The 26798-nt window shown below is 40.7% G+C and overlaps 1 protein-coding gene across 2 annotated transcripts in view; it reads right to left on the reverse strand.

Annotated features, from left to right (window-relative positions):
• The window catches only part of DSCAM (DS cell adhesion molecule), a gene marked incomplete at both ends in the record, with an annotated part of 750319 nt that overhangs the window by 333586 nt on the left and 389935 nt on the right, over positions 1–26798 (reverse strand). For both annotated transcript variants that reach the window (XM_079923135.1, XM_079923136.1), the window contains one exon: positions 6345–6491. In XM_079923135.1, the coding sequence (XP_079779261.1) occupies positions 6345–6491 (147 nt within the window). The remainder of the gene's footprint in view (positions 1–6344; positions 6492–26798) is intronic.

Here is a 26798-nt window from a genome sequence, read left to right on the forward strand (position 1 = left end):
TAATTTCTTTTCTGTTGCTATGTTTAAGTTTCTCTCTTTATCTTTAATTTTTGCCATTTTAACTGCAATGTGTCTTGGTATGGATCTCTTTGGTTCACCTTGTTTGAGATTCTCTGTGCTTCCTGGACCTAGATATTTGTTTACTTTCCCTGGATAGGAAAGTTGTCAGCTATTATTTCTTCAAAGAAGTTGCCTTCCCCATTCTCTCTCTCTCCTCTTTATGAAGCCCATGTAATGTGAATGTTAGTATGCTTGATGTTGTCTTGGAGGCCTCAGACTGTCCTCATTTTTTAAATTCTTTTTTCTTTTTTCAGTTCAGCTTGAGCGATTTCCATTACTGTCTTCCAGTTTGCTGATCATCTAATCTACTACTGATTCCTTCTAGTGTATTGTTATTTCAGTTATTGTATTCTTCAGCTCTGCTTGGTTCTAACTCTTTGTTAGACTTCTCACTGTGTTCATCCATTCTTTTCTTGAGTTTATTGAGCATTTTTATGATCATTACCTTGAACTCTTTATTGGGTAGATTGTTATCTCCACTGCACTTAGTTCTTCTTCTGGCATTTTATCTTGTTCTTTTGTGTGCAATATATTCCTCAGTTGCCTCATGTTGTCTAATTCTCTGTTTTTATTTCTATGTATTAGGTAGGTCAGTTACATTTCCTGATCTTGGAGAAGTGGCCTTATACAGGAAACATCCTATGGGTCCCAGCAGCACACTCTTCTCTGGTCACCAGAGGTATATGCTCTAAGGGTGCCCTTATGTGGGCTGCATGCACCCTTCTGTTGTAGTTGAGCCCACTACTGTGGGAGTGCTGGTAGGCAGGGCTGGACCCCAGCCTGGTTGGCTGGCAGGCCCTGCCTCATGCAGAGGTTGCTGCCCCACTAATGGGTGGGGCTGGGTCTCCATGCAGCAGGCTGCTAGCCTGGGTCGGGGAGTGCAAGGTGTGCTGCCAACTGGTCCATGGGTGGGTAAGCCTCCAATGCTACTAGGTGAGAGAGAGGACTCTAAACAGGCACTTGCCAGAACTAGTGTCCTCATGGTACAATGAGCTCTCCAAAATTGCTGCCACCAGCATCTCCCCAGGGGGAGTCCCAGTTGCTTAGTACCTATGCAGGAGGCTCTCCAAGATCAGCAAAGTGAGTCTGACCCAGGCTCTTTTCAAATTACTGCCTCTGCACTGGGTATCAGAGTGTGTGAGATTTTGTATGAGCCCTTTGAGAGTTCTATTTCCCTCAGCCCTCTTGTTCTGCTGTATACAAGCCCCACTGGCTTTCAAAGACAGACAGTCTGGGGATTCATCTTCCTGATGCAGGACCTCCAGGCTAGGAAGCCTGATGTGGGGCTCAGACTCTTCACTCCTTGGGGAGAACCTCTGCAATTGTGATTCTCCTTCCTTGTGGGTTGCCTATCCAGAGGTGTGATCTTGACTATATCATGTCTCTGCCCTTCTTACCTGCTCACTGTGGTTCCTTCTTTATCTCTTTAATTGTGGAAAACTAGTCTTCAGGTCATTCTCATCAACAGTTTCTCTGCAAATAGTTCTAATTTTGGTGTGCCCATAGCAAGAGGTAGCTCAGGGTCTTCCTACTCTGCCATCTTGGCCACACCCCCTTACCAGTGATCTTAGTTGTTATGGCTCTTGATTCTCTTTTAATTCAGATAAGACTCTCCTTCTATTTCCTTTCATGTCTTTGACTCATTGAAGAAACCAGGTGAGTTATCTTACAAGAAATCTCACATTTTGAATTTCTTTCTTCATGGTGTCATTTAACCTGTTCCTCTATTGCCGTTTTCCTTATAACTGGAATTTAGTTGTAATGGATAGTCTAGATCAAGTTCAACCGTTTTTCTTTCCCTTTGCATCTATATAACATGTTGCTTTCCCACACTCAGTGAGACTAAATTGATCAGAAAATTCAGATGATAATGTTTGTCTGAATTAAGTTATTTTATTAAGGGTTGAAAATGGCAATTTTAAAATTTCTGTTTTCTTTCACATTCAATAGATGTAATTATTCTGTAAATAAGAACTTTTCTCCCTGAACTAGGGTTATTTGGTTATCTTGAAATGCAGTAGTTACAAGAAAAACAGGAAGAAATTTTGTTGTTATCTTTAATGACTAATTATCAAAATCAAGAGTTGGTGTCTGCCTTAGTTACCTCTAAGTAGATTAATAAGTTTCTTATTATTGCTTTTGTTATTATTAAATGTCTATGTATGTGTGCACATGTAAGTATATATGTAAATGATTATGCAAGCACACATATGTACATATGTGTGTTATATATACACACATATACACACGTGTGTGTGTGTATACACATACATATATATATGCATACATACAATTGTGACAAGACCCCATTTATGTTCCAGGCTCATCTTATATGTTTCCTGTCCCAGACCAATAATCCATTGTTCTTTCAAAGAAACATGGTCCTGTTATTGGGGAATAATATTTAAAGGAGACTATGATCTAGGTGGTAGAGGTGCTTGTTGCTCTTCGTTGCCCACTGCCCACTGAAAAGGGAAAGAACTTGGAATCACATATTTAAAAAAAATCAAGTGTGTACTGATACTTTCTATTGGATATTTCATGAATTTTATTAATTCTTTGGTTTTCTATTTTTATCTTTTCTGTTACACTGAAAATCTTGGTTCCAAATAAAAATAATATAAACATGGTTAATTTTCCCTCTGTTATAGTATCTTATAGGATGAAATTCTTCTAGGGCCTCCCATACTACTGAGCCTTCTCTCTCTGTTTAGTGTTCCACTCTGGCTCAGTTTGATTCCTAAATCCAGCAGTTTCCCTCAGGGTGAGATTCTGTTCTTCTGAAAGTAGTATTTGCTAAATATTTCTGAGATCTGCAAGGAGTTAGGCTACTACCAAGCTATGTGATATCATGGCCCTTTTGCATTCAGCTTCAACTCAGAGGTTGTGTAGGTCTATCAAATTGTTGTGAATATTCTTGGACACATTTTAGGTTTCCATTCAAGAGATGGTCCTCTTCTATTTTTTATTTTTTTTAAATTTATTTTTGGCTGTGTTGGGTCTTCGTTGCTGTGCACAGGCTTTCTCTAGCTGCAGCGAGAGGGGGCTTCTCTTCATTGTGGTACATGGGCTTCTCATTGCCGTGGCTTCTCTTATTGAGGAGCATGGGCTCTAGGCGTGTGGGCTTCAGTAGTTGTGGCACGTGGGCTCAGTAGTTGTGGCTCATGGGCTCTAGAGCGCAGGCTCAGTAGTTGTGACGCATGGACTTAGTTGCTCCGCGGCATGTGGGATCGTCCTAGACCAGGGCTCGAACCTGTGTCCCCTGCATTGGCAGGCGGATTCTTAACCACTGCACCACCAGGGAAGTTCCCGTCCTCTGCTTTTTGGAGATGAGCATTTGCTGGCAACTTTGCAGTTCTGTGACTATATAGTAATCCCAGTAACTCTTCCCTTTTCACTATCCATCACCTCTTGTTACACTGCTGCTCTTCTTACGCTGGTCCTATTGTTGTCAGTAGTTTGTCCATAGCCCCCCACAATTAAGAGTTTCTGGGGAATCCCCATCACCTAATTTTGTTGATGTCATCCACGTGCTTTTTCTTTTGTTATCCTATTGCATCTGTTTCGGCTTCAGGAGAAGTTTGGAGTCGTTAAAAACCTTGTTACTGACATGCCCCCGCCATGATCCAAACCCCATGTGTATATTTTTAAATGAATTTAAATCTAATTTAAAATAAAATTAATTTCTCTTTGCCTTCAAAGCTTAGAACTCTAGAACAATAATCCGCACTCAGTGTCTATGTTCTCATCTTCTAGCACTGACAATCTCCTCCCTCAACTACTTTATTAAAATGTCTGTGACCCAAAAGTCATAAGCGTAATTCACCACATGCAGCAGACTCTCTTATGAGCCTTTTGATTATGTGTGACTCTGTTGACTTCTCCCTTCTTGCAAATACCACCTTTAACCCCGAACGTTTGGTCTTATTCCCTCTCTTCTGCTGGCATCTGAGTGTATGGTATTCCTTCACTAGATTCTGCCCTGATGTTCCTCACTTATCTGCACAAATGCTCATGAGGCGATCTCGTGGACGCTCATCACTTCCATGGTGACCCAATGCTAATGAGTCCTGCTGCCTATTTTTGAAACATCAGCAAAATATGCTTAAAAAAAATTAAAAATAAATAACCTTGGGATTAAGAAAAGCAAATTTGCCTTTCCCACTCTGAGAGTTAAATTTGAAAATCAGTACTTACTGATTTAGAGTAGAGATAAACAAGGTTACCTTTTCAGGCTTTCTCTCTTTTTAGGTTTCTCTTTAGAGAAAAATGGGCTCCCAGATTATCATCACTTAATTCACGTTCTTTCGATGGAGAAATGTTTATTTGCTTCTTTTGCTAAGCTCAATCTCATACCCAGATCCATGCCACCCCCAGAGACTGCTCCTTTCTTAACTCAATATTGTCATAAAGAAGTTCCTCTTCAATGCAAACAAGACCTTTCCTAAGATATTCTGAACATGTGGATGATTGCGTTGTCATTAAAGCTACCATGGAATAGATGACAGATGCCATTCATTTTCTAATTCATTTTCTCTACATTTTTGAAAAAAGTGAGCATATTTTTACTGTAACGATTATTCTTGCCCTTAAAAGAGGCAACAAGACATAATTATAATACAAGGGATAAAGTACCAATTGACATGAAAAAGAAGAGGTAAAAAAAAAAGTATTTTCAAGTTCAGAGGAAAAATCAATGAATTATGACTTACGTTTGTTCTACACCTGAAAAGACAGGTGGGCTTTGGCTACTTTAAGGATGTGAATGGGGAAGAGGAATCCAGATAGAACATTATCAAGGGCAGTAAGTGGGTGTTCAGGTGACATTGTTTTAATTACCCCAATGTTTAAAAACTTCCCATCATGTCTCCCGCACAAAACATCATGACAAATAAAATAGATATTCACTGCATGGATCGATTTTACACTCTAAAGCTATAAGGGCGAAGGTCAGATATTTTGCACTTGATTTTTAATACCAAGATGGTCATTTCACGCTTTAAACTGCTGCATGAAGTGCTAATGTGTCCCCGTGTGAATGGATTGCTGATTTGTTTTACAGACGGGCCAATAGCAAGCCAACTATAAAGATTCTTCAAAAGGTCAATATTTTCTCAAAGCATAAATCCCATTAAAAAAGGCACAAAACGGACATATTTATCACAGTGGAATAAACTTGCTCTGGGGTTTTCTTCACTCAAGAATAATCCTGGAAGGAGTTAAGAGAATGTGATTATTTCTTTAACTTTAGACGTGGATAATTTCCCCACTATTGTTAGACATGATACAGGGAACAAGTTGGCACCAGGGACCGGTTTCATGGAAGACAATTTCTCCACGGATCGGCAGGGGTGGGGGGAATGGTTTAGGGATGATTCAAGTGCATTACATTTACGGTGCACTTTATTTCTATGATTATTCCATTATAATATATAATGAAATAATTATACAACTCACCATAATGCAGACAGGAGGCGGAGCTCAGGCGATAACATAAGCAATGGGGAGTGGCTGTAAATACAGATGAAGCTTCGCTCGTTCGCCCACCACTCACCTCCTGCTGTGCGGCCCGGTTCCTAACAGGGGCTGGGGATCCCTGTTCTATAGAACCCCGCCCTGCTCCCCCAGATCTATGCAGGGTAGGAGGCATCATGGTGCTGGTTGGTATTGCCAATGACATAACATACAAATAACAGGGCAAGGAGGCATTGTCAGCAAAACAGAAATCATATTGGGTCAAAGGAATTTGGAGCTTTATAAAAGGTGAAATTATTTCACTTGAAATATCCATATTTGCATTGTACTGTATTGGTATTGGTTTAAAAAACGTTAAATTGCTGGGCTTCCCTCGTGGTGCAGTGGTTGAGAATCTGCCTGCCAATGCAGGGGACACGGGTTCGAGCCCTGGTCTGGGAGGATCCCACATGCAGTGGAGCAACTGGGACCGAGAGCCACACTACTGAGCCTGCGCGTCTGGAGCCTGTGCTCCGCAACAAGAGAGGCAGTGATAGTGAGAGGCCCGCGCACCGCGATGAAGAGTGGCCCCCGCTTGCCTCAACTAGAGAAAGCCCTTGCACAGAAACGAAGACCCAACAGACCCAAAACTAATAAATAAATAAACAAATTTATATTAAAAAAAACCCTTAAATTGCTAAACTATTTTGGGGAAAAAAAATGAAGGCTTCATTTCGTTCATGAATTCCACAATTTTGGTTGAGTCATCCCAGAGCACTAACAAAGGAAGACAGAGACAGATACAAAATACAGTGTTGATGAATTTTTACCTGATACAAAAAGTCTAGCGCTGTTACTCTGCCTTGTCTCCCCGGTGTATCTGTGCCGTGTGATACAGCGGTAGTTATACAATCCATCTTCATTCTGTACATCTTTAATATACAAGGCTCCCGTGGATGTGATGAGAAATCTAGATCCTGAAATCAAAGAAAACGATTACCCCATTAAAACAGAACAGAAGCAACGAAGTCATATAAACAAAGTCATTGAATAGTTTTTCTTCACTTGAAGGAAACTCATGTGAAGGAAAATAAAAGGTGTGTGTTTGTATGTGTGTGTTACTTTAAGGGCCTGAGATATATATTAATTCTTCAACTATCCTAAATTAAGAGGTTTTAGTAAGTATGCTACCCAATAAGTATATACTTGTAAAGCCTACCCTCATGAATTAATGTTTTAGGTCATGTATTTATTTAACAGCAACAAAGTAGGCATATAACTAGTATGTAGCTAATTTAGCATATTTTCCTTGATCATCACTTTTCTCTAGAATGTGACAAATTAAAGGAGTATTAACTTTCTTTTGTAAATTTCTACCTCATGTAAATATAAACTTTTGCCTCAGTTTGAAATATTTCAATAAACACACAAAAATGCTAGACTATAGAGCAATAATACATTCCACAATCTTCCCAGGAAAGACTGTCTTATTTCCTCAATAATAACCAACACTTACCTCTATATTCTAAGACAAAGGTCAGTTCCTCCTATATTCAGTGTTTCAGAGAACACTGCTATTTCCTAATTACTACTCAAATTATTGACAATAACATCTTCACCTCAGGGAGAAAAAAGCCATACCCAGCTGTGCCTCCTTCATATCAGCACAGGACAAAATGTGTTCTCCATGACCTGTGATTTTCACCTCTACAACTCTAGTTGTACAGAAATGGCTAACATTAAGAGATCAAGCATCAGTGCTGCTTGAAGAAGAATAAAGATGATTTTTCCTTTGAAAATGTAAATATCTAAAGACAATTCTTCACTGTTCAATTATAATTTGATGATACACCAAATAAAAGCTAAGGAGTAAATCTCAAGGTGAGTTGTTGCACCTACATGGTAGTGACTCAAGATGCTTTCTACCACTGTTAGAGTCTTTCCTATGGAATATTTCTGTGTCTGATGCAATTCTACTTAAAAGATAATGTGTTTTTGTCTCCTTGGGGAAGGACTAAAATGCCAAAAATTCACCTTCTTTTAAACTGTTTTCCTTAGGTTCATTTGAAACTGCCTTGGGTTTATTTTAATCAGAATTTGCCAGGAGTCTTGACTTCATTAATTTTAGGTCTCAAATATTCAAGTTGAGCCAACACTTGGTTATTTCTTGGTTATTTCTTATATTTTATTCATAGGGGTGGGATATGGAGGGTGGGAGGGAGACGCAAGAGGGAGGGGCCATGGGGATATATGTATACATACAGTTGATTCACTTTGTTATACAGCAGAAACTAACACAACATTGTAAAGCAACTATACTCCAGTAAAGACGTTAAATTTTTTTTTTTAATTATGGGCTTCCTTGGTGGCACAGTAGTTAAGAATCCACCTGCCAATGCAGGGGACAGGGGTTCGAGCCCTGGTCCAGGAAGATCCCACATGCCGCAGAGCAACTAAGCCCATGAGCTACAACTACTGAGCCTGCATGCTGCAACTACTGAAGCCCACGCGCCTGGAGTCCGTGCTCCACGACAAGAGAAGCCACCACAGTGAGAAGCCCGTGCATCGCAAGGAAGAGTAGCCCCTGCTTGCCACAACTAGAGAAAGCCTGCACACAGCAACGAGACCCAACACATTTTATTTTTAAATAAATAAAAATAATTTTAAAAAATCTTAAAAAACATAAAAATGGTTTATTACTTCTTATGCAATATGAAAGCAATTCCATGGACATGAACAAGAAAAAAATCATAAAACAACTACTGATCTAGCATAAGCTTTCCAAAAGAACACCAACTAACTACTAAAGGAGGATAAAATATCTTTAAGTAATAAATTTACTTTTTAAACAACTGCATTAGTTACTTATTTTAAAACATGCTATAAATATGCTAAATATTAGAATAGCTGAAAAAGCAAATGGTGTATATTCTAGATATTTTTGCATTATCTTCCCCCTAAAAAAAGCAACTAAAAATACCACTTGTCATATTTCATCACATGCCAAGCATTTCTTACCAGTATATAATGTGTATAATTGAAACACTTTTTTCTTTCAGTATATTTTGCATACTTACATAATGCTTTCATAACCAGTTCCTTTAAAGTACAGAGTGATAGACAGAAAAGAGGGACGGAAAAGATACTGCATTAACATCCTGTCACCTCTCTAACACAGAGTCTTTTCATTGGAATTGACAGGCCATCGGCAGTGGCTCAATGTAAGGAAAAGCATCGTGTGCACGGCTGCTCAGAGCTCTGAGAGATGCTCAGGGTTGCAGCAGCAGCCTGCACTCATTACTCCACTGATTCCTGAGAGGGCTCTGGTCTCCAGGCACATTTAATTTGATCACTCACTTTGCTCCTGGAATATCTGACTTCTTTTTACCCACTTAGCATGCTAAATAAAACTCTCTTAAGACATGTTGTTTCAGAAAAACAGGAACCCTGTCTGAAACATTTTCTGAAATATTCACAGGAAAGAGAGAAGGAGGTGACTGAATTCCTGGGCTAATTCGAACCATCTCTGTCTAACCCTTTATTTCTCGTTAAAACACATCCCCAAACTGATCGGTATTTTAAAATTTAAAATAAGGATGAAGAATAGAAGCCTTTGATTAGGACAGGGCTGCGAAGACCCAAGGTTCAATCTGAACTCCCGAGACACGTGGAACCCTCAGGACAAGGAGGGGACAGCACAGCTGCTAGAACGCCAGGCTTCACAGGGACAAGGAAGCTTCTCATCCACCCCCTTGCTTGCCACTGCACCCCGCTTCCTGTCTTACTTCACCAGAGGGTTTTGTATCATATGGAATAAATTGGTTCACAGCCTTAAATGAAATTGAAGAATGTGCTTCTGTTAAAATAGGCAAATATTAAAATACAAAATATTAACAGCAATAAACTGCACACACACCCAAACTGTCTCTTTCTCTCTCACACACACACATATGCACACGCACACCCACAGACATATACACATACACCCTTTACTACTCAGAAGTGTCTGGTAATATACAACTGTGCAAAGTCAAAATTCTATAGGTAACTTTCTTTCCCTTGGAAAACTATCAGCACTTTAGGTGGAAACATTACTAAAATACAGTAGATACATTTTGTCATGTTAAACACATTGCAAATCAGTCAGTTAACAAGAGTGAGTGATTTCTGGATTCAGGGTCATCATTGTGGGCGTTGATTATTGAGCCATGCTGCTCAGTTATTAGAGGGATGTCTTGGAAGCTACCTTGGCTTCTCAACATGCACTAAATGGTCCAGGAATTCAAGCTCCTGCTTCTGCCTTTAATAGTTTATCTGTTCCCCCCGTTACTACCAGGCTATTAGCTGTTACTTCTCTCTGCTGTCAGTATCCCTGTGAACACACACCCAATGTAATGCCTTCGGTATGCTGAGAGGTAGAAACTAGACATACCAAAGCTGTTAGAAGTTTGCATAAACTAAGAGTAAATGGGTATCAAGTGACTGCTGGCGTCGTTCTCCAATGTTCATCGACATGAGCTGGTATGTTAATGCCACTGAAGTAAACCCACAGCTTGGTACCAGTTCAGCCAGCCTGGCTAAGCTCAACACAGGGACTCGTGGGATATTTCTATCTAGAAACATAAAACTACCAAAGAAAATGGGGCATCTGCATGATTCGGAATGTTGTAGAACACTCAGGGTAGAAGTCCTACAGCCACATTCCTCCTGTCATGGTGCTGAGCAGTGAACACACAGAGCATGGCAGGTCCTGGGGCTCAGGCACAATGCCTTTTGGGTTTCTGACCAGCGTCAGAGGCAAAGAAATAGCAACAGTTCTAGAAATCCATTTTGCCAAACTATGAGTAGTCAACTGCAGACAGCAGACATGCATGTCCTCCTGAAGGGAGCGTGTGGGAGCTGATTCTAGGAGGTACCATGTGTTCTGGGTGAACAGGACACCAGAGCTGAGAGGTGCATCAGTTCACTGTCCTGGGCTCCGAGAACCCGAAAAGGAATGAGACACAGCCTCCGTCTTCAGGGAGCTTACAATCTAAACAGCTTTGAGTCTCAGGGTTAGAGACATGGCATCAGGTAGGAAAAGAGGATGGGAGGGAAAAGGCTGGATTATAATCTGGGAAGAGGCTTATCTTCATCTGGATGAAGGGAAACACCACTACTGAGGGAGGAAAAGTTGATATTTATCACCAAACCTGTACTCATCCTTGTGTATTACTCTGATACAAATAATTAGCTGTATATGTTCCCTTTATTAACCTGCTTGCTCAATCTACTCTGCTATTTTTTTCCTGTTCTTGTAAAGTATCGAGTTAAAAGCTCTTTCCCTGGTACCAGGTGTAACAAGCTCACCCACCTGGAGAGATTCCTCATTGTGGAAGAAAAAAAAATCTGAGTTTGGGAATCCAATGGATATGAATTCCAAACCCGTCAATGCCACTACGTGTGACCCCCGATGAGACATTCAACCTCTTTAACCTTTGGATTGTTCATCTATGAAAAAGAGAGGATGAGTCACATCCTCTTTGCTCTACTGTTGGAGATGAGGTTAATGCATAGAGGCCCTCTAACAGATAGCCATGCATTAAAATGGTAGTTTTGGAAGTAAATGTCATGTGTGTTACTCAGCTGACCTGCTAAGAAAAGCCGGTCAACAGGTGTACCTAGTACTGCCCAAGGCCATCGGGCCTGCCTGAGCCCATGTTCACTTACATAGTGGGGCTCACTTCTAACTCTTCATGGATGTGCTTCCTGATGTGAAGCAACCCTCATGTGTTAGAAAAAGCACCGAAGTGGAAATGACAATGGTGAGTTTGACATTAGAATTCTGCCACTTGGAGCTGTGTCACTGCAGGCAAAATATTTCCCTACCCTCTCTGGGCCAATGTCACACAACAGAGCACTAACATGGGGTAGAAAGATATAAATTAGGCCCAGAGAGGGCCTTTACACGCCCTTTCTGTGGGGCTCTTGGGGGAGGAGGCTATGCAGACACTGTCTTCAGAAATCCTTTCTGCAGTAGAAAGGGATTAGATAGAAACTAGATAGATAGATAGATAGATAGATAGATAGATAGATAGATAGATAGTTAAAGAGTAGATAGACAGAAAAATGATAGATGATAGGTAGGTAGATAGATAGGTAGATAGATGATAGGTAGATAGATAAAGAGTAGATAGATAGATGATAGGTAGATAGATAGATAAAGAGTAGATAGATAGATAGATGATAGGTAGGTAGATAGATAGATGATAGGTAGATAGATAGATAAAGAGTAGATAGATAGAAAGATGATAGGTAGGTAGATAGATAGATGATAGGTAGATAGATAGATAGATAAAGAGTAGATAGATAGAAAGATGATAGATGATAGGTATGTAGATAGATAGATAGATCTGGAGTAGATGGAAACTCAGAGACCTCCTCTATCATCATAATGATATTATTTGAATAATAACATCCCCTGGCATGTTTGCCAGTATCTGAACATAAGATACATATTCTGAAGTTTCCCAAATTAATCATTCTTCACCCCTCATATATCATCCACCAGAATGACCTTCTGTTCCTATTTCTAAAATACATCCTGAACGATCCACTTCCCTCTCCGCGCACCACCAAGGTCTAAGGATCCCAGTCTTTCAACAAACTGTCTCCACTCCTGCTCCTTCAGCCCATTTGCCACCCAACCTCCATGCAGACCGTCCCGTGTCTTGATGCAGTCCCGCTAGACCCAGCTATTCATGGTAGCTCAACGGTTTAGGTCTAGGTCTGGCCCTATCATTCATGCACTCTCTCCCTCTTCCCCTCTGCCCCGGCCACACTGCTCTTCTCCTAATTGCTCCACCTGAAGGGCCCTGAGCCCAGACCTCTACCTGGCTGGCTCCTTCCCTTCATTCTGGCCTCAGTTTCTAAAGCCACTTTCCAGCAATGTCAACATGAACCACATCCACGGTCATGCTCAGAGCACTTGACTGTATTACGTCTATGTGGAGTCATCTCAGGTGTGTTGGAGATTGCTTTAACATTTCTATTCTCCAACCAGAACAGCAGAAACTTGAATTGTCCAGACCCACTCTGTCATCTCCATAACACAGAGCAGTGCTTGGCTGTGCTTCCTGAAAATATTTGTTCCAGAGATGGGTGGATGAAACCCATCCATCATTATTTATATACAAAATGTCTCTTCTTAAGTCTGGGTAAAAAGAAAGAAAGCTAAAATTCCTCTTTTTAGATTTCAACATGAAACTTCCTTATGTATAATACATAGAAAGAGAATTTCCCCCCCTAGGAATGACTGTAATGTATTCTTACATGAAAATGAGCATATTTGCAGATTTGGATGTTAATTATTCTTTCATAATGCTCTCTGGCTTTTTCCTGTACAGCCAGGCTGTTAGATCTTCAATAGAGACAATATTATTTTCAGGAAGATTTTAAAAGCATGTTTGATTTTTCATTTAGTCAGAAATATATCTTAGGGTTTTTTTTGCTATTGCAATCCCAACTGAGTTAATAGTAATTAAAAGAACAGATGGTTCTTCTAATAAGATGCTGAATGGTAGCACAACACAATGAAACTTCTATCAGCCGTGCCTGCCACCTGCAATTGACATCTATGCTGTGTAACGAAATAGAGCTTTCTCTGGAGCAGTCTTCATATCAGTTTCTGAGAGAAACACAAGTATAAAATCCAAGTTCTAAGTATATGGTGCTAGAAATGAGATGAGCCTCTGCATGAATAGCTTATATTTCTTTATTTTGAAAGTTAAATTAGCATTAAAACAAGTAGAAATAGAAGAAAAAAAATATATAATACATATATATGTACATATATAATCTATGATAACTTTAAAGTTAGCTATACATCTTAATTCAGACGTAGATTGGAATGGAATTCAACTCATTCCAGTGGTTCTGAGTTGCGTCTCTTCTGTGATGTGATGGGTGGGTGCCAGGCCATAACTAGATGCAGGCATGAAGGAACTACAGATATTTCTCGAGCAATTGAGTGGCCTGACAAAAAATTATGGTTTAACAAAATTACATTGAAAGCCTCATATACGAAAGAGAAAGGAGCAGGCCCTTAAGGTAAGACATCTAACCAGTTGTTATGGGTTGAATTGTGTTCCCTCCAAAATTCCCCAGTTGAGTCCTAACCCTCAGGACGTCAGAATGTGACCTTATTTGGAAACAGGGTCACTGCAGATGTCATTAGTTAAGAAGGAGTCATCCTGGAGTAGGGTGGGCCCTAACCCTGTGGAATGGTTGTCCTTAAAGAAAGGGGAAATGTGGACACAGAGACATCTGGCTATGAATCCTAACCCTAATCAGAGCCAGTAGGTCTTCTGTGTTCAGTGAGCCACCATTGCACTAAATGTTATATGTTTTGATCCATTTAGTTCTTGCAATGACCCAGGAAGGCAGGTACTGTTATTAGTCCCATTTTTACAGATGAGAAAAGTGAGGACCAAGGTGAAGTGACTGCCTGTGCTCACAGAACTAGAAGCATCCCAGCAAGCACAACACCCAGATGATGGGGCTGGGAGGTCACACCCCCACCCACTGCACTCCCTGACCTGGTCACAGCCGGAGCATAAGCAGGAAGGCCTGGGCTGAGTGCAGGAACAGCTGTAGGGGAACAGAAGTGACTTGCACAGAAATGTATTTAAACAAAGGATCAACAGAACTTGGTTGGGGAGAGGATCACAGCAAGTGCTGAGTCTGAGGACTGACGGTAGCAGGGACGGAGTAGAGAAGTTGGGTGAGGCTGTCTCTTTCTCAGGGAAGATAGGAGTTCAGTCCTGGACATGCTGGGTGACTTGGCATGGATGATACAATGGAGTTGGAGACAGAGCTCTGGGAACCAAGTTAGGCATGTCGAGGAGCCCTTTATGGGAACTGATGCCCAGGAGCCCCAGGGGAGGGAAGTAAGGGAAGAAGGTCAGCAAAAGACAGCAAGAGAGGAGGACGGAGACCCAGGAGGGCATGGAGTAGTGGGCAGGGGTAGGAGAGCACTTCCAGAAAGGATAATGCAAACATCTCAGTTCTGTGTCTTCCTATCAGGATAACTGAGAATACAAATGTAGCCTAACAGAGCCTCAGTTTCCTTATCTGTACAATGGGGCAATATTACCCTCTTGGAAATATTGTGATATTAAATAAGAATGTCTATGTAAGTTCCCGCTAGAGAAAAACACTTTAGAATAGCTGTAAATCTTCAATAGAACATAATGGTAAAATATCTACCTTGCTAGATCAGCAAAAATATTAAATCTCTAGCTACGAACAGCTAGTACTCTAGAAAATGAACTTAAAGAGCACTACAAGTCATCACCAAAGAGGATAAGGGGACACCTGGGTAAATTCGGGGAGGTGTATCAAATTCCAGGATTAGACAACGTGAAATTGTAAAAACATCAATTTTTCCACAAATGAAATTATATTTTAACTGATTCAGGATCAGAATTTACATAGAACCTTACCAAATCAGTGCAGATTAAAACAAGGTGCTATGTTTCACCCAGGAAATTAGAAAAAATTAAAATATTTGATAATATGTAGTCTTGACAAGAGTGTGGGGAAATGAACACCCACTGGTAGGAGTGCAAATTGGTGAGGGCTTTTGCTTTCTGGTGGGCAATCTGCTAGCACACTTAAAATGTAAGAATTGCATATATTCTGATCCAGCTTGTCCTCTTCAAAGACTCTATCCTAGGGGACACTCATACATGGGCACACATCAGTGTACACCCAACATGTACACTGCAGCATTGTTTAAAAAATGAAAAATGGAAAACAAACCTAAATGCCAATCAAGGGCAAATAGATTAACGCACGAGGGTACATCCATATTACGCATCCATTTAAAAGACAGTAAATCTATGTATAATCCATGGAAAGATCTCCAAGACATAACATAGAGTAATTACAGAACATTATATAATGTTATGTACAAAAGACAATGAATGTGTGTTTGTGTTGGGGGTAGTAAATTTGTGTATGTAAGTGAAAAGATATCCACCAAAATGTTAACTGTAGTTGCTTCACTTCTGAGGTCATGACTGGATTAGGAGAAGGGAAGGGGGGACTTACATGTTTTATTTCATAGTATCAAGTCTTTGAACATCTTAAAAGAAGACTCTCTTAGTGTCCTACTTGTGCAGTTGAAATTTATTTTGAAGAAGGTATCAGTTGGTGGTGAGCTCAGAGACAGGATGCAGCAGGTGTAGACCAAACTCAGGTGAGCATCGCGACAGAGTGGAAGGAGAGAAACCTAGGATAGTATTTATGTTGAGAGTAAATGTGTCAAAAGATGATCTTCTGTTTTGTTTGGTTTTCAGCCTGATCACATATGCGCATGTTTAAAGGCAGAAGGGGAGGCTTTCCATACTTTTCCTGGTCTTTGTAACCCTACCACTCCAGACACCCAACCCCAAAGTCTACTCCACTATATAGAGGATCTCCTGACCTTCCTGAACTACTGTGCGACACACGACTTCACACCTAATTGCATTCAGTCTAATTGGTCATGTATGTGTTAACCTCCCCCAAGTGACGGCAACATCTTCGAAGACAAGGCGATCCCCGGGTTTGCCTAACTTACCTGCTGTTTCCCCTCACCCTGCAAATGCTGAATTAAATGCCTGATGACATGCATACTTTGAATTTTTCCCCAAAACAGGCTCTGTACACTAAGGCATCATACTGTTAGGGTCTGCTATGTTTATGTAAGTGTCAACACATCAAGATATGAAAGTATCAAGTATCAAGAGAAAGAGGAATATTGCATGATATCACTCACATGCAGGATCTAAAAAAATGATACAAATGAACTTAGTTACAAAACAGAAACAGACTCACAGACTTACAGAACGAATTTATGGTTACCAGGGGAGAAGGGTTAGGGGGAGGGATAGTCAGAGAGTTTGGGATTGACATGTACCCACTTCTGTATTTAAAACAGATAACCAACAAGGACCTACTATATAGCACAGGGAACTCTGCTCCATATTCTTTAACAACTTAATTGGAAAAAAGAATTTGAAAGAGAATAGATACATGTATATGTATAACTGAATCACTTTGCTGTACACCTGAAACTAACACAACATTGTTAGTCAACTATACTCCAATATAAAATGAAAAGTTAAAAAAAAAAAAAGAAAATCAGGAAGCCCCAACTTGGACCTTGAGCCTCCTGGAAGCCCACGTGGCTGGAAAGATTGATGTTCCCTCCACACACGGGATGTGAGGAGTAAGCCAGCATCCCTGGGCTGGACTTGGTAAGTAAGGAGTGATCTGACAGATATATGTCTAAGTTCTCCCAAAGTAATCTCACTAAGACATTTTTCTTATGTAAATAAAATTCTCTCAGTGAGATTCTCCTGCAGTGAAATGAGGCTCAATTACACACTTCTAATTTAAGCCTACATGCTGCAATCCGACTGTATACCTAATTACCCCATTTAGGCTGTTAATGATCAGATCAGTGCTCTTGAGCAGATATTCGAGTCTGTCATCAATCTTTCCTCTAATTAGATTCCTATTTCTTTAAAAGAATAAATCATGGGAAAGAATAGATTTTTTTTGAAGGAATTATGTAAGGATTTTTTTTTAAGAGCCAAAGATCTTATAAAAACTTGAGTTGTATTTATTCATTTATAAGATGAACAAAACAGTTTTGGCCCCTGACCTCTAGGAGCAAGTATTTCAGTTGGGGAGACAGACAAAATGAGTAAATAGACAAAAACAATTACATAATGTGAAAAGCGCTCTTGAGAGAATTAAGACAAAAAGGTTGAATCTAGATAGAGAATTGCTGTTTAGACAGTGGGTCTGAGAGGTCTGTGCAGGGTGCGTTTCAAATGAGGCACAGTAGATGGCAAGAGGGGGGCTGAGGACCGAAAAAGAGAATGTGCAGAAGTCCTGAGGTGGGAAAAACTATGGTATGTTCAGGGAACTGAAATAAGATGCATTTTGAAAATAGAGCTGACAGGACATAGAACTGGCCTGGATGCTGCAGGAGGAAGAAACGGGCCGGGGTCAAAGGTGACTCCCGTGTTTTGGGGAGGAGTTGAATAGCTGGAGAAGAGAGTCTTGGCTGGGAAGGAGAAGCCTTGGGTGTGGCACTGGTGTCCCTGGTGACACAGTTTGGACTTCTAGGATTAAAAGTGGCCCCTTATAGATGTAGGGAAGATAAGGAAAAGGACATCATTCCACCTGCTTGTTGTATCAGGTTAACTAATATTTAGAAGCGGTGCATCAATGCTGTTTCCTGTCCCAAGAGCTTTCTGATTTTGAGGCTGGAAGGGACTGTGTATTTCATGTTGACCATCTATTCTAGTCCAGGCTGTGTGCTGATGAAAAAGCAACATGTTCAAACAGAAAAAAGACAAAGAAGGAAGAGCAAAGCACGACACATCAATCCCAAATGAGTGCGCTTTTTCTGTTTATCATGTTAGGGACCCAAATGGAATTGAAGACCCTGGGCTTCTTGGTGAAACACAGTGACTACTAATCATAAAGTTAGTCTGCCTGAAACAGACGACATACGGTTATAGGAAAGAAAGTAGAAACACAGGAAGTCTTAAGGATAAAAATAGACACTACTTGGAGGCCACTTAAATATTGTGGGGTAATGGTTTTTCACATGGTGGGTAGCGACCTATGAATGGATTGCGAAATCAATTTCATGGACTGTAACTTTATTTAAAAAAAATAAAATAGAGGAGATAGAACGATTCAGTGTGCATCGCAAATAGTAGGGGTCAGTATTTTATGAAGGCTTTGTTTTAGCTCCTATGTGCCCATACAGGATTGTGTGTGTGTTTGTATACGTAGATGTGCACGTACTTGTTTATGTATATGTACGTGCATACTGGATCTCGATATAAAATGTATTTTTTTTACTCTGTATTTCTTACGGCGAGTCAGAGTAAAACATGTTTGAAGAGCACTGCTCAGCACACTGAAGATCTGTCTATTTTTTGACCAGGCTTCCCATGTCCGAGCAAGTCTAACAGTCCTTATATACTTGAGGTTCTTAAAGGCTTCCCTTCAAGCACGCAGACTGACAAGTCTCTGAGGTCACAGGCATGGCTGCATTTATAGCTACAGTGGCAGACAAAGCAGCTGATTTCTTTTTCAAGCCACATCATGTGAAGGTCTGGGATTGTGTCTGTTTTCTGATGATACATGAAGATGTCTAACGGGATTATGATGAGTTTACTGAGTCATTAGCACAAATCTGTATGCAAGCATGTACTTAGAAAACCACCCCATGGTAGAAGTCATGTTATTCTATCCAGCCCCTGTTGTCACCCCAATCTCAGAACCTCTTGGTTTTAAATGGCCTGACCCAATGAGATAGGGTAGAAATTCTCACGCCAGCTTCCTTTTCCCAGAGCTTTCTGCTGTAAGAGCATCTCCATTTCCTAAAAGTCTTCCCCAGATCTCGCTGATCATGAAATCCATTGTCTAGCAGTATCTTTCGCGACAAAACGTTATCAATACAGTCATATAGCAATTGCCCATGATATGCAGAGCTGGTAATGGGGTTGAAGGTAACTCCATCACTAAACGCTAATTTCTAGCTACAGGGGAAGAAAACACCATAAAATAAAAGTACAAACCACACAAAGCAGGACAGATAGTGTCAGCTGGATATACATAAGTGTTGAGGTCAACAAAGACTGAAAAATAATATCTCTATAATCGATTAGGGTGGGGCAGGAATTGCTATTGGTAAGCAGGCTGATGACATTCGCCAGAGAAATGCCATGACAGCACATCCAGAGAATTTGTTCCCTGCACACGTCTCCTCAATTCCTCTGATTCCTTCAAAGGGAAAGACTCAGAGGGTCCCATTTATCTGCCCACCGGCTACGAGCATCCAGCTCTCCTCCACTAAGATTCTAAGCACTTTTTTGTGGCAATAATTTATCTTGACATCTCTCCAACACTCGTCGATCTTCTTTTTCTTTTCTTTATAACACAGGAAAAGTAAGCCACTGGCTTAGAGCCTTTGGAAGGCACTTGCGTCTGGCCAGAATTTATAATTACATTGCTTTAAGAAAACATGAGCCATGTGAAGGACCAAAATAGATAATAGTGTGGGTGGTATTCAGTGATGGCAGAAATCCCAAAGGTGGTTCATGAATGACCACCATTTGAGACACTGTATTTGTGATGCTTCCAAGAAGAGGTGAGTCACACCTTGTTCCTTGAAGAAAGGGGTAGCCATGGGTGGTTATAATGGAAGGAACGATGAAGATGCTCAGCATGACCAGGGGACAAGAAGCTGGCAAGTCATCGGCTGCACCATCTCTTGATGTTGGTACAGAGAGATCTGGACTCACAGAAGGCCAGGCTGCGAGCCACGGGGCAGCTGGGGAGCAGAGGAGAGGTCCTCAGTGGAGGTGCTGTGTGTGTGACACCCTGAAATCCTGAAGGTAAAACAGGGGTCCCAGGAGGTCAGGGGTTGCTGCCAGGATAGTACAGATGAGTTTCAGATTGTGAGGCAACAGGTGAACCCCAGAGCAGCAGAGGTCAAGCAGTGGTGGCTGAGTCGGGGATGCTGCTGAGTACAGAACAGGAAGATGTGAAAGACGGCGCCCAAACTGGACAGCAAGACAGAGGACTGACGGGGGAAGCCGTCCCGGCAGCAGGAGCCCAAGGCAGGGAGATCCTGGGGGGATCCACTCAGCCTTGCAACCAGGGATCTCTCGGGTTCCTCAGGAACCAGTCCTTTAGAGGAAGTTCTGGCCTCATCATGATTTATTTTCTTCCATCGCGTCCTCACTGGTCCTCTTCTCCTTCCTCTGTCCCTCCTCCTCCTTCCATATTTCATTTAATTGAAAAAGCATAAACCACTTACACAGACATAAAATACTAATCTGTGTAACCAACACACAGAATTGATCGTTGTTAACACTGTTATTTTTTATTTTAATGAAAGAACTCTACAGAGAAAGGTAAATTCCTCTCTTTGCTTTGTCCCCTCTCCTTTTTCTCCTAACAAGCCACTGTTACCAGGAATTAAGTGTATATATTCCCAGTTTACAGTTTTTATTCTACCACACACACATATATGCATCCATATGGTTCTGTGTTGCCTTTGTTTTTTCAAATTTACATAAATGGCTTACTATTTATTATGGAACAACTTGCTTTTCCCACCTAACATATGTGTTCTTAAGCTCTCTCCATGTTGCTATAGAGAAATCTAGTCCATTCTTTCTAATGGAAATATAGTGTCATATTGTGTAAATATATCTCAGGCTAACCACTGCAATGCTGCTTCATCAAGGTATGAGTTTTTCTCGTTTTTTTTTTTTCATTGCTCTATCCCTAGCACCCAGAACAGTGCAAGACACGTACATAGCAGTTATTCATTAAATACCTGTCAAATGAAGGAATGAATCCATTCATTCCATTACTGATGGACTTTAAGATTGACGTCAATAGTCCACTATTACCAAAAAAGTTTTCCCAAACTTTGACAAGTTTTCCTCAGCACACGTGTGAGAGTCTCACTAACGTGTCTACCTAGATACGTAATTATTGGGGTAAGATGTTTTGTGTTTTCAGTTTTCCTGGATACTCTGCAGTGCTATGCACTTCTTGACAGCCTGGTTTGGCACACCTCGGTCACTGTTCTGGCTGGGTTACTGGTGTTCATGAGACTGATGAAGATTGGGTTAGAGTGCAGGCTGCTGGTTTTGCAATGCCTCTTCCTCCTAACCGCAGCTTTGTCTTTCCTTCAAAAACATAATATCCATTTAAAAGATTGATAAATCTTCATCAGAAAAATGAACTTGAATCATTCTAAGTAATGAAATAATTCTAAGTATAAAAAAAGAGAGTAAAATTATTCACAGCCTGGGGCAGGGAGCCTCTTTGGGCTGATGGGGTATTGCTGTCAGTATCAGCCTCAGAGCCTTAAACAGCAGAGTCCCTTTCCATGTTGTCAGCAGTAACAAGTTCAGGGTGCATCTAGCCCTCACCACACCACGACTGCCCCGGATAAGCGTTAATGCACATCACTGTATAAAAGCAATACCAAGCTCCGTTAAGGCACCTGCTGCGGTGTCACAGCCTTGTGGATCTTACCATGGTGCTTTTATTTCATTTTGCCTCAGGCTGCCTCCCGGGCAAATATAAGTGAAATAAGGCCTTTGAAAAGGGATAAACTCTTGAATAAAACATAAGTATTTTTCATTGCAAAGCAACTCTTCATGGGTTTTGCAACCTCCTTGAGAAAATTAAAAGGAAAACACATATAGGACCTTAAGTCTGCAGATTTTCAGATTCTGAGACTTTGGTTGAAGGCAATTTTAAAGGCTGTTTCTGAGACTTACTGTGTACATGAATGAGCGTTATCCACAGCAGAAGGACTGGCGTGGTGCTGAGGACTCCCTGGCTGGGCATCCAAGCTGCTGCCCACGCCTGGCCACTGTTGGGAGGCCGCCTGCCATCCCTGCTGGTCTGTCCAAAGCCCAGGGGCTTGGCCTGGCGGACAGGACTGAACACATGTGTGGTGTAGAAAATGCTCTCAGAAATGAAAGAGTGAATTCTTGTGGAATTTGCATCACCTCAATACTTCCTCATTAATGACAGTTTTTACTTTATTAATCTACAACCAATTCCTATGTTTACTTCTTAGGCTGTGATAGAAACCAGTGATTAGCAGAATTCTATTTCTCAATGGTACCCTGTCAAATTACTTTGCAGTTTAAAGTGGGAGTAGTTATTATTCTCTGTTCCACATTTTTCTTTTTTTTTTTTTTTTTTTTTGGCCGCACGGCACAGCATGTGGGATCTTAGTTCCCTGACCAGGGACTGAATCTGTGCCCCCTGCCATGGAAGCACGGAGTCCCAACCACTGGACCGCCAGCAAATTTCCCCACATATATTTCTTATTCATTATTATTTTAATTGCTTTTTTATCATACAACCATCTAATGAATTTTCTTTTAGAATATTGAGATAAAATTCCTTCCTGGATTGATTTTTGGGCATTTCTGTCATAAAAATATGGTCTATTATTTGGAACCTTATTTTCCCCTGTTTTCCCAAATAGTTGAATATGGTCATAAGTCAATGTGTGTTGTAGCAACTTCCTTTTCTGATGATATAAAAGGTTAATTATTATGAAATACTTCCTAGTATAAGAAACTTCAATTCTGGGTAAATATAATAAACACACATTTACATGAACAGCAGAGTTCTCAAGTGAGGAAAAGCCTTAGGGTTCTAGAAATGGAGAGGGAAGTGAACACTTAGAGCAAAGAGCTCGCAGATGCTGTGGGACATTTCTCTTCAAGGGAGAAATGAGGAAAGAAAGAGAAGACTTTAGTCCTATGCAAGTTGAGGAAACCCCTGCAGAAAACTACAAACTCACTGAAGTGATGGACAAAAAAAAAATTCTTAGCAAACACCCTTGCTTGTTCCTGCCTGAGCTTTGGGTAAAAATTATGTCTAACCATAGCCCTAGGCTTGCTCAGGTTGGTGTTTGGCTTTACCTTCTGCAGGGTCTAAGAAACCTCACACCAAGAAATTAACATATAATGACCCAGTTTCCAAGAGCATCTGGCAGAAGCAAAGGTACATTTTCCCTGGAGGACTGAGCCACCAGGATGTTTACAGATGAAGCCCAACTCCTTCTTTCAAGTCCTGAGCCCCCAGTCCAAAACCACTGAACATACTGGGGAAAAATTTACCCTAAGAGTCAGAAGAAACGATTAGATCTCAGATAATGGAGTAACTGAATATAGATTACTCAAGAAGTATTTTTGAAATGTTTGCAGAAATATAAAACTGAATCAAGAATGAGATAGAGTGGGGATTCCCTGGTGGCACAGTGGTTGAGAGTCCTCCTGCCGATGCAGGGGACACGGGTTCGTGCCCCAGTCTGGGAAGATCCCACATGCCGTGGAGCAGCTGCGCCCATGAGCCATGGCCGCTGAGCCTGCGCGTCCGGAGCCTGTGCTCCGCCACGGGAGAGGCCACAGCAGTGAGAGGCCCACATACCGCAAAAAAAAAAAAAAAAAAAAAAAAAAAAAAAGAATGAGCTAGAGCAACAGACTGGTGTCAAAAGAGACAGATAAATTAGCGAAAGAATGAAATAGAATGTCCAGAAATGCAAAACGTAATCTTTGATATAAATATTTAGATTAGACACAGTTGGGGAGATTAATATACGGTAAAATAAATCTGATGAAATTACTACCCAGATTAGTGCCTAAAGAGAAAAAGAAATATAAATACGAAAGAATAAAGAGATTTAGAGGAGGGATGGAGGAGATCATATGGCTTATTACAATTCCAGAAAGAGAGAGGAGAAAAAACGGTAGATAAGCGATATTTGGAGGAAAATATCCGAAAATTTGCTAGAATTTGATTAAAAACTGAGAGAGTCTGCCAATAAGAGGCATCTCCTGGAACTAAAGGATGTGCTTCAGGAAAGGCAAGTATACTCAAGGATGAGCAAAGAAATCGGTATGAATGCACAACTCTACGCAAATAATGACCGTACAAAGTGGTCATCATTATAGTGACCAGTACTATAGACATAAAAAGTAAGGTGTATCAGGAACACTGGACAACAATAGTGTTTAAGAACCCTGGGAGGGGTGTCGTACGAGGCAGGGTATTCTGAGGTCCTGTGTTATTCCTGAAGGAAAGCAGTCTCTTTAGTACACTGGTGATAGTGATCCACAACTTCCATTTCACCGAGACCTTCATCTAGCAGCCACCTCCTTACTATCTGAAAATCCAGACCATATACTTTACAGTTTACAGAGGGGTCTTAGAGTCTTTACTTTATTGAACCATCACACAAAACCATGGGAATAAAGGCCATTTTAAGACCTATTAGAATGCATTCCAATGCAAATGAAGTACTGTGGTATGCTTGCAAGAATTCAGTGCTCTACAGTAAGCAAATCTTGCTTTTAAAGAAATTCCCTACATTTTTTCCCCCACATTTTCCCACCTAATAATTGTCTTCAAATTCTACGTGGAACATATCCGTTTTCTACTGGCTTATCTAAGCGATTCTCACAGTAACTACAGTGTACAGTGGAATATCTTGCACCATTCAGAAATCCCATACAACATGGTAAATATACTCTTTCCTTCAATATAATTCAACATGTATGTAATAAAAGTAGGATATTCCTTTGGAAAGGATGAATAAACATTCCTTGTGTTTCAAGATAATTTGCTCTCTTCTTGAGACAGAGTACAAAAGGGTTTTCTACAACATACATTTTACTCATTTTGATATCTCCTGATAAATTACTCTCATATCATGCTGAGAAAACTTCAACTTGTCATATGAGCAAGGATGTAATAAGGTCATTATAAATGTCTAGCATTGAAGCCATCTTTCTTTCATTTCTTGATATTAAAATTTAATTAGAGAATATCCTTTTAAAATAACCAATATTTTATGAAGTGAAATAGCACAAATGAGGGCCATAACGAAAAAGCTAATGTCATAAAAAAGACATCTGATTGGTGGGCACCACTTTTTCTGGCCCATTCCAGACATATTCACTGTATATAACAAATTCTATGAAAGATTATACAAAATCGATGCTGAATTCCCATCCTAGGTCCCTTAGCATTAATACTTTCCAGATATATTTACAAAATTCTTTGTTAAATTCCCCAGTCATTGTAACCATATGAACCTAGCTGGCAAGCATCCAACCACGAAAAGCTTAGCTGGAGAAACATAGACGCAACTGACTTAGATTAATGAATGGAGTTACAAAGCATACCCTTAATTCTTGTTCTAAAAAGAAAATATCAATACATCCTGTTATAATCACTGGATGGATACACACTCCCCGAAATATCTTCTTTATGTACATGCATCAGCTTTGCTGCCTGCACTGTTTCCTATTCAATGGCCACCATACACATGATCACAATGCTCACTCATCGTGTAAGAGAAAACTCGAGGACAGAGATTTTGCAAGATTATGGAAGTAAGAGAACGTGTGTGCAGCTGAGGAGAGTATGTGAGAGTAAAGGTAGCCTCAGAGGAGGACAGACCGTGTGGCCAGGATCATTAGTACACATCACTGAGAATAAACCCCGACTGTATCCTGTTCATCATGTGACTCTACCTCCTGTCCCTAGGAAACCTCCTGGAGAGGAAGTTGTCTGGACGTGGGAGGGAGAGAATGATGCTGTCTCAGTTTAGCTTTGCTTAATCGAGTTTCCTTTGACTTCTCTTGCCCAGTTTCATATTGAGACCCTCTCAGCAGGGGTGGGAGCCTAATCTCAATATTCAGTCGAAAGCTCAATTTTTGTTCTTTTTTTCCTCCACTGCACAGAAGCAGAGAACATGGAGTCTGTCAGTCATCTGTTAGACAGAAACAATTTTAGAAGGATCTGTAATAGCCAACCAAGAGATGACAATCTTGGTTTTCAAACTGACAGGTACGCACACACAAAAAAAGACTTGAATAATTCACGGTGAGAAGATGCAAGGTCTTTGGAGAGTTGACTGCCAGTGAAGCTTGTTTTGTGTTTTGCCTTTGGCTCCATCTTTCAATATGGCATCTGTACTAGTTTCTTAGGGCTGCCATGAAAAGTACATTAAAAAAACACAAACTGGGTGGTTTAAACCACAGAAATGTCTTCGCTCACATTTCTGGAGGCCAGAAGTATGAATCCAAGTTGCTGGCAGGGCCATACTTCCTCAAAAGCCTCTAGGCAGGGGTCCTTCCTTGCCTCTTCCAGCTTCTGGTAGCCCGGGGCATTCCTTAGCTTATGTTCACATAGTTCCAACCTCTATTTCTGTCTTCACATGGCCATGTTCCCTCCGTGTCTGTGTCCAAATTTCCCTCTTCTTATAAGGACACCAGTCATATTGAATTAAGGGGCCACCGTACTCCAGTCTTATCTCATCTTAATTTAATTATATCTGTAATGATCTATTTCCAGATAAGGTCACATTCTGAATTACTGGGGGTGAAGGCTCTCATATATCATCTGGGGGACACAACCGAACCTACAACAGCTTCTCAAAGCCGCTCATCCTCTGCCCATCTCCTGTACAACGAGGTTAATATAAAAGTGAGCAAACCACCTACACTTCTTTGCAAGGAAGGAGAGGTGGGGAGACAGCTTCTCCTAAGAGAATAGCTTTATTATGAAAAAAGATGTCAAGATATATAACGTTTAATATAATGAGTTCGTTTAATATAATGAGTAATGTTTATTTAATGAGTTCGGTGCGTGAAATCACTGGAGTCTGGGACACCCTC

Source organism: Stenella coeruleoalba (genome assembly GCF_951394435.1).
Source record: "Stenella coeruleoalba genome assembly, chromosome: 5".
Lineage (NCBI taxonomy): Eukaryota > Metazoa > Chordata > Mammalia > Artiodactyla > Delphinidae > Stenella > Stenella coeruleoalba.